The sequence below is a fragment of the Lipotes vexillifer genome, unplaced genomic scaffold, assembly GCF_000442215.2.
Source record: "Lipotes vexillifer unplaced genomic scaffold, Lipotes_vexillifer_v1.1 scaffold58, whole genome shotgun sequence".
NCBI lineage: Eukaryota > Metazoa > Chordata > Mammalia > Artiodactyla > Lipotidae > Lipotes > Lipotes vexillifer.
This window is the reverse complement of record NW_006781997.1, coordinates 4,123,516-4,138,550: the sequence shown is the minus strand read 5'-3', so window position 1 is coordinate 4,138,550 and position 15,035 is coordinate 4,123,516. Positions and strand designations below refer to the sequence as shown.

At 40.6% G+C, this 15,035-nt stretch overlaps 1 protein-coding gene across 1 annotated transcript in view; it reads left to right on the top strand.

The window, feature by feature from the left end:
- Nucleotides 1-2,357: 2,357 nt before the first annotated feature.
- Nucleotides 2,358-15,035, top strand: part of NUS1 (NUS1 dehydrodolichyl diphosphate synthase subunit) — a 27,111-nt gene continuing 14,433 nt past the window's right edge. Inside the window, exon 1 of the mRNA XM_007454915.1 lies at nucleotides 2,358-2,954. Coding sequence (XP_007454977.1) covers nucleotides 2,471-2,954 — 484 coding nt within the window. The 5' untranslated portion in view covers nucleotides 2,358-2,470. The remainder of the gene's footprint in view (nucleotides 2,955-15,035) is intronic.

Sequence of the window (15,035 nt, the reverse complement as noted above, 5' to 3'; positions counted from 1 at the left end):
TCTCTCTGCATTTTTCTGTACATGGTAGAATTTGAGGAGTTTAGATATGCTTAAGTCCAAAATTTGTATTCTGAACCCTTAAAGTTCCTGAAAGTGCCACATTTACCCCTTTTGGGGGTGGGGAGAATGACAAGAAATCATTTAGAAAAGAAAGAAGTTCATAAAATTCTTTGGATTGAATGTACATATATCTCTCTCTATATATAATAGGACATGCAGTGCAGTTTTCCTGTTGTCCCAGAATTGTGGCTGAAAACAAAAGGCAATGAATCTATCTCCTTCTAAGCACAGAGATGCAGCCTCAAATGGGAGTAACCACAGGGCACCTTCATTCTTAGCACACTGAAAGGTGCCAAAGGAGAGAAATGGGCCCCCATCTTTTCCCACCTCCTCTTAGGAGGCTGAACATCCCTTAAGCTAGGAGACCTGCTAACCTAACTCTGGCTTTCTAGGAGGAAACAAACAAACAAACAACACGGGACCGGCATGGGGGGGGGGGGTGGGGGGGAGTGGTAGAGTCTGTCAGATGGAGATGGTTTGCTTAAGTTTTCAATTCAAAGAAGTAGAAAAGTTGCAGTCTGCATGTGCCTTCACACCTGAATTGGCCATGGGGAGATGAGATTGATGCCTCTAATCGTGGCAGAAGAGGCAAACAGTGGGACAAAAAGGTGAGGATAGCAGAGAAATGTGGCAGGGTGTCACCTGGGAGTGCGGGGGTGCCCTGTGGAATATGTAGCCAAATTTCAAAGGGGCGCTGGTGCCCGGGGAGCTTCCTTAGCAGGGCATACTGGAGTCCCATAAGCAACAGAAATGGCCAGTGAGGAAGAAAACTACAGGCTTTCCTGGTCATGGCCTTTCCCCGCCCCCTCTTCTCTGCCCATCACCAGAGGAGCAGGTGCAGAGGAGACGGAGGGAGGTCAAAGAGTGCGAAGGGAGTGCCTGTTGCCCAGCCCTCACTTCCTCGGGCTGAGCTGCCAAAGGGAGGAAAATTTTGAGACGAACATGAGATTCAAGTTTTAAATTAAAGTGAAGTGAGTCTTAGAAATGAAAAGGAGACTAGTTGAAAAAGTGACAATGATTGAAACATTAAGGCATGGAGCCAAGGTGTTAACAGATGTTTCCCAGTGGAAAAGAGGGCCTGAAAAAACAAGGATTAGGTAGGTATCACAAAAAAATGCAACTGTTTGATTTCATATATCGGTTATGTATATGTATATATAATAAAATGTATAATATATAACACATAATAATATTATATATACAGACCCACATATTTAGGAAGGTGAGAAGTACTATAAATAGAGCCATGAAATTTATGAGGAGCCATGGATTTACAAGGAGGGAGTGAGAACTTCAGGTTAGGGAATCAGGGAAGTTATATTGAGGAGGTGGCATATAGGACGAACCTTGAGAAATAGGTCGGGATTTGGGCAATACCTAGTTGGGAAACAGGAATTCGGGAGAAGGGAAGATCTTGTGCAAAAGGGGCAAAAATGGTACAGAACTGCTGCAGGGAAGTACAGAACTGGACTGGAGGACCACTTTGTAGTTCCGATTGGCTGTGTGAAGGGGATGATACCGCAGTATGGGCAGTTTACATCAAATAGAGGTGGAGACTGAGGTCAGTCGTGCTGGTAGTTAATAATCGCTGAATGAACGAATGAATTAATTGAAGAATGCAGTGACTGGAGCGCCAGGCGATGTAGCCTCTCTTTTATGAACTAAGCAATGAACAGCCCGTAAGGATACCGACTTAGAGAGGAATGACGAATGACGTGGGCAGAAAGCATTGTGTTTCAGGAACATTACTAAATATCCTCATTGCCATTCTTGGAAGAATTAGCCTCGGCTAGAAGATTTGACCGAAGTACAGACCTCTCTACGGGGACCTCTCTACACTTCCGCCTCTGAAGGCACTTCCTTCTGGCGACCCTTGGTTGACCTCTAGCATCAACACAGGCTGAGGGCTACTTTCTACCCCTAGGTTCCTTCTGGCATTTGTAATTTCCAATCCACTCGGGACATTTTTGCTCTTTGGAAGCCGTTTCTGGGGGGGCTATGAGAAGAGACAGACCGTTTAAGATGCCCAGGATCCGAGGGACGCGGGTTCCCCGGAATCGCCCATTCTAACCAAGAAGACGCGCCTGACTGACATCCTGCTCCGGGTGTTGCCGGCGTCTGCTCCTCGCCCTCCACGCGACCAGGGGGCGCGCTCGGTCTCCGGCCCAGCTAGTTCGCAGCCGCACGCCGTCCCTCCCCACGCCGGGCTAGGCCACATCCTCGGACCCAGAGGTCGCGTCAGAGTTCCACGTCGACCAATTAGAACTGTCCATGTACTAGCGGGGGCGGGGCTGCCGAGGCAAGAGGAAGATGGCGGCGGGGGCGCGGTGAGGTGTTGGCAGTAGAAAGGGGTTCGGGTGCGGGGGGCGGGGGAACGCGGAGAGATGGCCAGCGCCGGCTGCAGGGCCGGATGAGAAGCGGTCGCGCCGCGGGTGTAGAAGAGAGGAGGGCGCCCGGGCGCCACGAGAGTATGACGGGGCTGTACGAGCTGGTGTGGCGGGTGCTGCACGCTCTTCTCTGCCTGCACCGCACGCTCACCTCCTGGCTCCGTGTTCGGTTCGGCACCTGGAACTGGATCTGGCGGCGCTGCTGTCGGGCCGCCTCCGCCGCGGTCCTAGCGCCGCTTGGCTTCACGCTCCCCAAGCTCCTGGCTGTCGGCAGGAACGGCAGGAACCGCCGTCACCACCGGCATCCGCGCGGGGGGCCGACACCGGTCGCCGCCCACCCGCGGCTACGCTGGCGCGCGGACGGCCGTTCCCTGGAGAAGCTGCCTGTGCACATGGGCCTGCTGATCACCGAGGAGGAGCAGGAGCCCAGCTTCTCGGACATCGCAAGTCTCGTTGTGTGGTGTATGGCCGTGGGCATTTCTTACATTAGCGTCTACGACCACCAAGGTGAGACCGGGAGCGGGTAGGGGGCCCGGGGCGTCTCCGGCCGCGGGTACCGCGCATCGGGCAGGTGGCGCGTCGCTCGGCACAGCCATTCCGGCTCCGCGAGTTACCTCGTCCGGAGGCCCTTAAGTGCAAATTATGGTGCTGGCGCTTTCGAGGAAGAGAGATATTAATTGGACACCTGCTAAGTTCCTGAATTCGGTTCAGTCGCCTTCTACATATTTAAAAATATTTCTTATTCGTTATAATGTCCCACTAAGGTGGATGATGTTTCTGTACCCTTGTGTCACAAATGAGGGAGCTGAGATAACAACATTCATTGATTTGTCCAAAGTTAGAGAGGTAGTAATAGGAGGATTGAAATTTTAGCCAGTCTGTGCTTTTCCACAGATTTACCTTTTTGTTACACCGCAGTGGTTCTTCAGAGAGGCTCAAGGCACTGTTCTTAAGTCACAGCCGGCTGTGGAGGATTTATGCATAAGCTAAGTGGTAGGGGATAGGTGGCATTTGAAGTGGGTTTATGAAGAGTACGTGAGAGATTGGATAGACAGAAAGGAAAGTGGTCACCGTCTGTCTTCGGAGGTCTGGGATGTTGTGCGATCCTTGATCCTCAGGGGCCAACACAGTACTTGTCCTCCCATAAGTTTTGATTGAGGAAATTTTCACTGTTGGGAGTTTTTGTAGGTACAAGACTTCAACATTGTTTGCGTAGCTACAGACCTAAAGCACAGTGCTAGGCATATTCCTTGGATCTTTACATTTAATTTCATGGATTCTCAGGCTTGTGGGTGGAGGGTAGACACACTCACATGAGTGGCATGGGTAGCAACACATGTCGGGAGTTAGTAACTGCTGTGAGAAGGGGGAAGAGAAATTCTCACTGGAGAAACTTGAGAAGTTCCACCAGAGGAAATGGCGTTTAAGATGGATGTTGAAGAATGAATAAGAGATCAGGTTGGAGAAGGCTCTAAATGTCATGTTTGGGTTTCAGTCAAATCCTGAAAGCAATGGTATTTCCTTAAAGGTAAGAATGATTTAGGAGTATTGGTATGAAGGAAAGAAAACTAGTGTTTTAGGCTCTGTTCAGTACCTTAAATTACTGGTATGCTTACAGAAGCTACAACTTGATTTTTAATCTTTAAGTCTTTGTTAGACAGGCAGGTTTAAGTGTGACATTTTGTCAGAAAGGTTAGGTTGAGGTCAGACAGCACCTCTTGTAGGCTATTAGAGTAATCTTTGATTGACTGATTGCCTTCCTTGCAGCTAGCAAGGAGTATGGTGACTCATAGCCTGTCATCATCAAATGAAAATTTACCCTGAAAGGTAAAGTTTAATATACTCAGGGGCTAGCATTTTATGGAGCTTGCCAGAACAATAGAAATCACAAGACTGTTATAAGGCGATGCACTCTTTGCTTAAGCAATGCAACAGAAACGTTGGGGGAACAAAGTAAGTGAAGCAGAAACGGAAATTAATTAAAGCTGTTGAGCAATGTGGTGAATTCACTTTAAGTGAGTCACTTATATCCAGGGGATTCTTTTAAAGCAAGTACCTTTACCTTCTAATAGAGAAGGAAAATGAATAGCTGAATAGTTTAAATTGGTGGCTGCCTACGAACGCAGATTATAATATTGCCACACTTCCTTGTTCTGGCAATTCCTGTTCTTAAATTGCTGATATGATTCAGAAATAGCCTGTGTCATATTTGCTAAAAGAAAAATGATTGGTAATGAAAAGGAAGAAGTCAAGCTAAGCAAAAGGAGTTTTACGGAGCATTTTCAGTGCATGGACTCAAGAGCATTTTGTGTCTACTGTAAAAGCAATTTCAATAAGGGATAAAGGTTAATTTCATTGTTTGAGATAAGAGACTTTCAGTTTACTAATCCTTGGTTTTGACTGATTGATTCATTCATTTAACAGGTGACAGATTGGGTGTGTGTTAAGTACCAGATACTGTTCTAGGCATGAGAGTGCCCCAGTGAAAAAAACAGACAAAAATTCCTACTCTCATAGAACTTACATTTTAGTGGAAGTCTGACAAATATTATAAATGAGTAAAATGTATTAGATCATAAAAGCAAAGAGGAAAAATAAAGCAGGGGACGTGGAGAGGAATGTTGAAAGTCAGTGGTGGAGTAGGGGGTGCAGTTTTAAATAGAGTGGCCAGAGAAAGCCTCTGTGACTTTTGAGTAGACCTCAAAGAGGTGAGCGATCAAGCCATGTGGATATGTGAGAAAAATTATCCTTTTTCAGGGGAACTGTAAATACTTAAGCTATATTCGGTTTTCCCAAACTTTCACTTAAACCTATTTCTATGTAAATATTTAACTGATTTTAAAAATCCTATTGACATACTCTTAAACGTCAATTTATTGAGTACCTACTGGGATACAAAGAAGTACAAGAAATTGTCTCAAAGAGTTTATACTCAAGTTAGGGATAGTTACTAAAAATTAATGCAAGCTAATATATAAATGCTAGTGAATGGAAGAGACTTTAAGGAGAAAAAAAGAGAAAAATCCCTGAGGAGCAAGGTAACCTCCATATGTCCATAGGAGGTGACATCTGAGATGGGCCTTGCAAAAATAGGTAGAATTTGGATTAGCATAATCAGTACAGTGTTCTTTGTGTGTGCGTGTGTGTCACAGAGAGAAAGAGAGAGAGAATGGGGAATTCCCCATTGGCAGCATTCCCATTAGAGTAGATTGAACAACAGCATCGAGCAGTGTGTTGGGATCAGTAAATATAATAGGTAAGTTTATGTAATGAAAGGTTGAGAAATGAGGTAGAATGAAGGCTTGGCCACCTGTTCTGGTTATCTGTAGCTTTGTAGTCTACTCCAGAGCATAGTGTTTTAAAACAATTTATGAGTTGACTCGGTTCAGGTGGACAGTTCTTCCTTGGGGTTGGTTCTCCTCATAAGGTTACAGTCAGGTAGTAGCTGGGACATAAAGGTTTCTTATCATACATTTAGTGCCTGGTTTGTGATGGCTGGAATAGATGAAGACAGGTTGGTCATCTGTCTTCACATGGCTAGCTTAAGTTTCCTCATTTAATAGTGGCCTTGGGGTAGTCATACTTCTTTTATAGGCGTTCCCAAAGAATTAGCCAAAGGCCAAAGCTGCAAGACTTCTTTTGACCTAGCTTAGGAGATCATACAGTGTTACTTCTGTATTCTCTTGGTCTGATAAGTCACAGGTCTGCCCCAAATCACGAAAATGGAGAGGTAGACTTTACCTCTCGATGAGAAGATGGCTTATGCAGCAGGACTCGGGGCTGGGGCTTGTGGCAGCCATCTTGGAGACGAGCTACTGTACCACCTTCCATTTTCCCCTGTCTTGTACCCCTTAACCTCCCAAATTTGTATTTAAATCAGTGTTCATTCTAATTATAGTTGGATTTAGATTATATTTAATTCTTAGACTAAAAAAAATCCACTGATATTTACCTTGGTTTGACTCTGCCAACAGACTGATCTTTTCCTTTTCATCTACCTGCACTCTTTCTTGATTATCATCAAGAATTTCTGCAAGTAATAATTTCATCTGTCAGAAATTGGAGTTGTTTTCTCAGGTATTTCTTGAGCTCAGAATTCTAGAAGGGAGATTTGGCTATTTTGTCTACATTATTATAATTTGAGACCATAATGGGGCTGGTACAAAAATTGGAGTTTGGGGCTTTTGGTGCTGTAGCCTTAGGGGTGTTATGCTTGCCTGGGTTCACTTGAAGTACGCCTAGATCCAAGTTACCTACAGATACATTATTGTCTTCAGTGATGGAACCTGTTCATGTTGCTCAGCTGTATTGGTGCCATGCTGAGAACCTTGCTGTAGGGCAGTAGTTTTCAAAACGTGGTCTCTGGACCATCCGTGAATGAGTCATTGGGGGTGTTTATAAAAAATACAGATTCAGCACAGTTATTGATCAGACCAAATTAGGGGAGTGGTACCTGAGCATCTCTATTTTTATTAAGCTACTTATATGATACATTTACACATTGAAGTTTGACCCTAACACAAATGAAAGGATACCCTACTACTTGTATTACATCAAATTATTCATTCATACTTCATGTTCCTTTTCATAAGTAAAGATAATCTTGGGTGGGTCTTAATATTAATTATTACTTAATATTACTTTTTTCTATTTTATTTTATTTTTTAATTTTTATTGGAGTATAGTTGATTTATAATGTGTTAGTTTCTGCTCTACAACAAAGGGAATCTGTTATACATATACATATATCCACTCTTTTCTCATATAAGTCATTACAGAGTGCTGAGTAGAGTTCCCTGTGCTATACAATATGTCCTTATTATTTATTTTATATATAGTAGTGTGTATATGTCAATCCCAATCTCCTAATTTATCCCTCCCCTACCCTTCCCCCCGCCGGTAACCATAAGTTTGTTTTCTACATCTGTGACTTTATTTCTGTTTTGTAAATAAGTTCATTTGTACCATTTTTGTAGATTCCACATATAAGCAATCATATGATATTTGTTTTTCTCTGACTGACTTCACTCAGTTTGACAATCTCTAGGTCCATCCATGTTGCTGCAAATGGCATTATTTCATTCTTTTTTAATAGCTGAGCAATATTGCATTGTATGTATGTACTACCTTCTTTATCCATTCCTCTGTCCATGGGCATTTAGGTTGCTTCCATGTCTTGGCTGTTGTAAATAGTGCTGCAGTTAATTATTACTTAATATTACTGTAAATTGGAGTGATCCAGAATAAGGCATTGCCTTCTGTGAGAGAATTCAGTAACAAAACAAATCTTTTGTGTTGCTCTTTTTAGTGTTATTTCCGTAGTTGTAAATCTATACTAGGTATCGTAGGAAATGGTTTTTGGATTCAGATTTCTTACACTAGAATTAAAAAGATCTGCCCTGTGTACTCCCAGCCTTCTCAACTTATTTCTCACTATTTTATATGCCTTTTGCTACATCCATAATTAGGTTACTTGATGTTCCCTCCTTCTGGAGTGTCCTCTTCTCCTTTTCTTGGCAAATGGCTGTCTAGCTGTCAAAAGGCTATCATTGATCCTTTTAAGTCTATCCAAACTATCACCTCTTAGGTAGTCTCTCTGGGCTATTCCATTCCTAATCTTGCTCTGTCCTTGAATCTCCTTAAATGTCGTACATCTTTAAAGGTACTTCCATTCTCCATTTTGTGAAGTAGTAGTCGTATGTGTATGTGCCCGAACTCTCTTACTAGATGGTAAGCTTTGCAGATGCTAGCTGTCCTTCTCATTGTTGCTTCAGCTACAGATTGTAGCTTGGTGTTGGCATGTAATGAATAGGTCAGTATATATTCCTTGAATTGGAAGAAGGGGCTGCATTTCTTGTAGATAAGAATGATGAACTGAGTTGTAATTTGTTTCCCAACACCAGTACCCAGAAGCCTTAATTAAAATAGTGGGGGGAAATGAACATAGTTTGCCCCAGTTTACTTATTTGGCACACTGACACAGATGCTGTTGGGAAATATAATTTTATCAAGTATTGTTCTCCTTATGCTGTAATACAGAGTTGCCAGAAGTGTTGAAAGTCTAAATATAAATGTGATTAGATTTGATATACAGACAATACAAACTAGAGTACTTGTCTTCCCTCATGTGGAAACTCATGTAAGGGAACATTCTATTTCTAATCTTCACCTTTGTATAGTACATTTCAAAAATATACAGAATTTCACATTTATCTTAACATCCTGGGATGTCCTCTTTCCTTTTTCTACCAAAGGGCTAGCTACCTGTCAAAAGCTATCAGTAGATCCTTGTACATCATTCTCACTATTACCTGCTTAGTAGCCTCTCTTGACTGTTCCATCCCCAGTTTTGCTTTGTCTTTGAAAAGCTCTATCCTGCTTTTGAACTGACCTCATTCTCTGAGTACTTTTCTATTTAACCGTACTGGATTTATGTATGAAAATAAACCTTTCCTTAATAGTAATAATTACTCTTTGTTGCACTCTTACTATGCACTAGATGCTATGCAAAGAAGTGAATTAAATCCTTAGCACTTTTAACAGTCAAGAAACTGAGACTTAGAAAACCAAGAACCCATATATAGGAAGGGGCAGATCTAGAATTTGAATCAGATTTTATTCCAAAGCTTTGGTACTTAAGCATTATGCTGTACTGACTTCCACTGAGAAGAGAATGTAACCACTGTACAGTCATGTTAGTACTCTTCCTGATGATGTTGTGTCATCTTAAAGTCTTGGTAAAGTGGGTACTTATCTAGAGGTAGTAGAAATAATTTGTAAAAGATATTTAAAGGTAAATAGAATTTTCTTCATACTACTAATATAAACATCCTTTGAGTCGTAGGACACACTTGACTTTTTTAATCAACTAAATTTAATTTTATGGAGCTCCTGCTCTGTATTGAACTGTTTCTTGTCAGGTGAGCAGAGTCTGGGAAGACATTCTCATTTTAAAATGTGCAGCCAGAGGCTGAGAAAGCCCACTTGGCTAGTTTATTTTACACATCTCTCCTGCTAAAAAACTGGGACTTAAAATTTAGCCAGCTCTCGTTCCCGTATACTGTGCCACCATCACACATATCTTTCTTGGTACAACATGCTCATTCCAGTATAATTGTTGTTCTATGAGGTATCCTGGGGCTCTCTCTCTCTCTCTCTCTCTCTCTCTCTCTCTCTCTCTCTCTCTCTCTCTCTTTTTAATTTATGTATTTTATTTATTTATTTTTGGCTGCATTGGGTCTTCGTTGCTGTGCGTGGTCTTTCTCTAGTTGCGGTGGAGGGGGTTACTCTTCCGTTGCGGTGCGCGGGCTTCTCATTGCAGTGGCTTCTCTTGTTAGGAGCACAGGCTCTAGGCACGCGGGCCTTCAGTAGCTGTGTGGCTCATGGGCTCTAGAGCGCAGGCTCAGTAGTTGTGGTGCATGGGCTTAGTTGCTTTGCAGCATGTGGGATCTTCCCAGACCAGGGCTCAAACCCGTGTCCCTTCCATTGGCAGGTGGATTCTTAATCACTGCATCACCAGGGAAGCCCTCCTGGGGCTCTCTCTTGAAATAAAATTGTTTAATGGCTTGTAAGATTTATTTTGTTATGACTACTTCAATCATGTAAAATTTTATTGGTAGATTTTTAAAAATTATTCTTCCATAAGTATATGTTTTTTTCTCTGAAGGTTGCCTCTAATAGTGTTATAATTGGATTGTTAGAGAATTAAATGAGGGTAACCACCAGATAACTAACTTAGGTGTCTTGTTTAAAAGAAGAAAGGTAGACTGTTTCGAAGGATGGGCGTTTATTTGCAAAAAAGTATTACTTTAGTTCCTTAGCTGGTGAGATGCTTTGTAACCAGAGAGATTGGTTCAGTGTTTATCTCGCTTTTCTTCCCTTCCTTTCCCTTGTTCTTATAAACACTTGCTGTTAGATATTTCTTTAAAAATCTGTTTCTATAGAAGGGAAGGAATAATCATATAAAAGTTCAAATTTCAGATCTAAAAGAAATATTAAACGTGTATTTTGAAAGTCTCATTTTCTAGAATTGATTATTCAGTTCATGTAAATTTTAGAAGAAGCAGTATTTAAGGGATGCAGGTAAGATTTGCTGATTGAATACTTGTTTAATTAAACTCTTACTTGGTTCCCTTAATTCAAAAAAACTATTACATCATGGCATTATTACCCAGTTAATGTGTACATAGTTGATTGTTAGGGTAGACTGAATATTGAAACTTATAAATAATTCTAAAATGTAATTTTAACTATTAAAGACCCCAATAAGGTCTTTATATCCCGAACAGTATATAACCTGATTGGTGGATAGGACATAGTTAATTCCACTCTCTTTGAAATATTTTCTCTCCTGGCTTCCATGACATCATGTGTGGTTGGATTTCTTCCTATCTTGCTGACTGTTCCTTCTGAGCCTTATGTCTGGCTTGTTTTCTCCACTTCTAAAAGTTGAGATGTCCTAGAATTTTGTGCTGTATGTGTGCCCTTGTCTTTCTGATGTTCACCCTATCTCCTAGATCAGGGGTCAGAAAACTTTTTCTTAAAGGGCCAGCTAGTAAATATTTTAGACTTAGTGGGCTGTATGGTCCCTGTCACAAATACTCAACTTTGCCAATATAGTCAGAAAGTGGCCATAAACGAATGGTGTGACTCTATTCCAATGCTCACACTCAGGTTTGAATCTCCAGTCCTTATCTCTCCTATAATTCCAGGCTCCTTTATCTCACCCTACCTAACATCTCCACTTTGATTTCTTTAGGCATCTCAAATGCTTAACATGTCCAAAACAGTACTCTTGAATTTCCGCCCTAAACCTGCCTTGCTCAGCGTTTTTCCAATCTCAGAAAATACTATTATCTTCCAACCAGCTGCTCAAGCTAAAAATTTAGATGTGAGTCTTCTACATCATGTTCTACCTCTAATCTTGATCTTCTAGAATATATCCCAAATTTGCCACTTGTTTTGGTTCTTCATTGTAGCCGTCCAAGTTTGAGTTTTCATTATTTTGCACCTGGATTATTTCTGTAGTAGGCTCTTAATTTATCTTCAGTTCTGTTCTGACCCCTGTATAATCCATTCTTCACCCACCAGCAAAGTGATCTTTTTTGGTAATACTATTCAAACTCTGAATAAAACCTTCCAACGGCCTCCCATTGTACTTGGAATGTTTTCTGAATTCAGAGACCTTTATTGTTAAATAATGCAATTGTTAAAACAATCATGAGACTACCACCAAAGAAGGATACATGTTATACAAGTGAAAAAAGCAGGATACAAAATTGCATGGTCATATATGCCAAGATTACACACGCATGTGGACAAACGCTAGGAAATGTTAAAAAAAAGAAATAATTGTATTATGATGGTAAGATTAAGGGACATTCGATTTATTAGGAAGGATGGTTAGGGGACATATCCTTATTGTCTAAACTTTGAACATCTTATACAGTTTTTAATACTAGAATTAAAAAAGGATATTTCTTAGGTTATAAAAAGAAATCTACATTTGGTATAGTTAGTGTTTATCATAAACACCAAAAACATTGTTGTCTTTCTGAGGTCCAGCTTTCCTGACATAATATTTTATACTTTCATGGAAATTGTAGGTTTTTCTGGGTGTGTGCATGTGTGTGTTTTAAAAAAATTTCAGCTCTTTCATGTAGCTTTTCTATATATGTGTCCAGTTAGCTTACATGTGGGAAATTGAGAGTGCATGAGATATAGTTGTAGAGCAACAAGCATAATGTAAAATTCTTTGAGTCATTATTGCAAAAACTTATTTTTATTCCCAAGTCGTTCTTAAAGAATTCAAATATCTGTTACCTTGTGACTTCTTAAAAGCCTTTTTAAAAAGAGCTCTAGTCTTAATTTTTTTCAAAACATTCCGCTCATTTGTAAAGGGGTCAGCTTTATTTATTTTATGAAGTTTAACTTTTGGGGGAGGGAAATTCAAATTTTAATAGTAAGATGTATTTAGCATCAGTTATCAGCATTAGAAATAGTTACTGAACTGAATAATTAGAAGCCAGGAGACCTGGATTTCAGTCCAAAGTCTTAGACTCTTGACCAAGGACAATTGCTTGACCTTTCTGGGTCTATTTCCTCGTCTGTAAAAGGATGGGATAAAATAATTATTGCAGTTCATTATTATATAACTCTGTAAAATACAGGTTTCTGAAAAATTTGTGTATTTGCTAATGTTTTTCCCTTAGATTAGTTATTTCTAAATGAATACAATCTCAACTTCCTTTTGCATAAAATGACTTGTTATAGTTTCTTTGCTTTTATGGATATTATATCATTTTGGCTTTAGTTTAGATTCTGTGAAGGCAAACAAGATGAATTATGATATGAGAAAAAGACTCTTCCACATATCAATTTATTATGATATTGCCAGAGGAGTTGCCTGTCTCATTCAAAGGCATTCTTATAACTTGTTGCATTTCTTGTGATGTGAAGTGTGTATGTGTAGACTTTGAATCCTGAAGAAAATTATAAGCTGAGAAATATTGCTTATGGGAAATAAGTACCATAGAGTATAATCAGATTTCTGGATGGGGGTCAAGCTGTGAGGTATCAGGAATTATTTTGCTGGTAATCTATCTTATTTATGCATTTAGCACTTCTCAGAAGCTATACTTTTTAATTTCATGTCTTCATCCAAAGCAGCCAAGACAAAGGTTCAGTTTAAAATAACTTCATGGAGGTCTTCTTTACAGAAGGTACTTTGTGCCTCTAATTTTTCTTTTTAACAGAATTTCTGCCTGTATGCAATAAGGAAGTGTCTCCTTTTATTGTGAGAGTTTCCTGGAAATTTCTTAAAAATTCCATTCAGTGACATGTCCTTTTAGGTTTTGTTGTTGTTAGGTGGCACTCTGTGCACTGATAATTCAGTTTATTAAGTAAACGTTGAACTCCTGCTATGTGGAAGGTGCCTTAGGGGGAAAGAAATGGGTAAGACCCAAGTGCGCAAGTAAGGCTACAGTACAGTAGGGTGGGGGAGAGTTAAGCTGTAACTAATAAAAAGTAGATTATTGGTTTGTTAAGTAGTTTGAGCAAAATGTGGGTATTTGGAGGGAGTGAGGTAAGTCAGAAGAGAAATTGAGCCTGGCTCAATCTGGCTGGAGGACTCAAAGTTTTCTTGAGGGTAAATGACATTTCAGCTGGCTTGTGAAGAATTAGAATTTTATAGGTATGGAGCTGGGGAGGTAACAAAGGATGAAGGTTGGAGTCACTCCAGGTGTTTGGGGGGGGCAGTATAAGGCAATCTAATTTGCTGGGGATAGAGTACTGTAGAGAAATTGGAAGCTTCAATTATTTCATAAACATACATTATTTCTACCTGCCAAGTATGGAGGCATAGGATGGAATGTTAATGCTGATCTGAGCAGTTTGTTCTTGATACATTAAGCATTTTGGGAGCCATTGAAGATAATAAAGTTGGAATATGCAAGGATTACAGGTGTACCCTAGGAAGATCAGTCTGGTACTTAGTCTAGTGATCCATGCTAGAAGGGGCAGGAAGACCCATTAGAAGGTGGTTCTAATATTACAAAGAAGACTATTGCTTTAAACAGTGGGGACAATGGACAAAGGGAAATGGGTACAGGGAAACATTGCTGTATAAGAGTAAAGGGCTTAGCATCTTAATAGGGCATTGGGGGTGGTGGTGATAATGCTAGAGAGTAAGGAGGATGCTTGGTTGACTCAGCAGGTAGTGATGTCTTTATTAGAAATAGAACAACAAGAAGAAGGGCTAAGTTTTTTTATTTTTATTTTTTTGCGGTACGCGGTCCTCTCACTGTTGTGGCCTCTCCCGTTGCGGAGCACAGGCTCCGGACGCGCAGGCTCAGCGGCCATGGCTCATGGGCCCAGCCGCTCCGCGGCATGTGGGATCTTCCCGGACCGGGGCACGAACCCTCGTCCCCTGCATCGGCAGGCAGACTCTCAACCACTGCACCACCAGGGAAGCCCAAGTTTTTTGTTTTTAAACAAAAATATAAACAGCTTTACAGCAGTTATGATTTTAAATCACCTATTGTGCCATCAACCTTACATATTTACTGTTCTCATATTGCCTGTTCTCTTTTAGGCCTTATCCCTAAGTGCATATAAGTTTCACACTTAAAGTACTGTTTCTTTCTTTTTTTTTTAACCTGTTGTAATACAAGTGTTTGAGAGCTAGCTTTAAAAGATAAGCTGCCAAGTTTTAGATTTGTTCATTTTCAGATGCTTACAGAACTTCAAGGTAAGATTAGATGTTTGAGTGAACTGAAAATGTTAGGAACAAAATGCTGATCCTGTTTTTACTTAAAATTTTAATATTTTGTTCATCATGGATGTTTTGCATTAATTTTAATTTTTAAAGACAGTTATGTAAATAACTTTACACCAAGTTATTATTAATCTTAATTACTGGGTTTTTTTGTAAACTACCCTCCACCCCGTCCCCCTAGTTTTGTCTTATTCATATTACCCTGGTCCTGATGCTGAGTGGTATTAAAGTCCCGTGAGTGACTAGAACCAGAGAGGGAGGAGCACATGGACACGAAGAGGGCTGAAGTAGGAACTCTGAGGAGTAATCTCCAT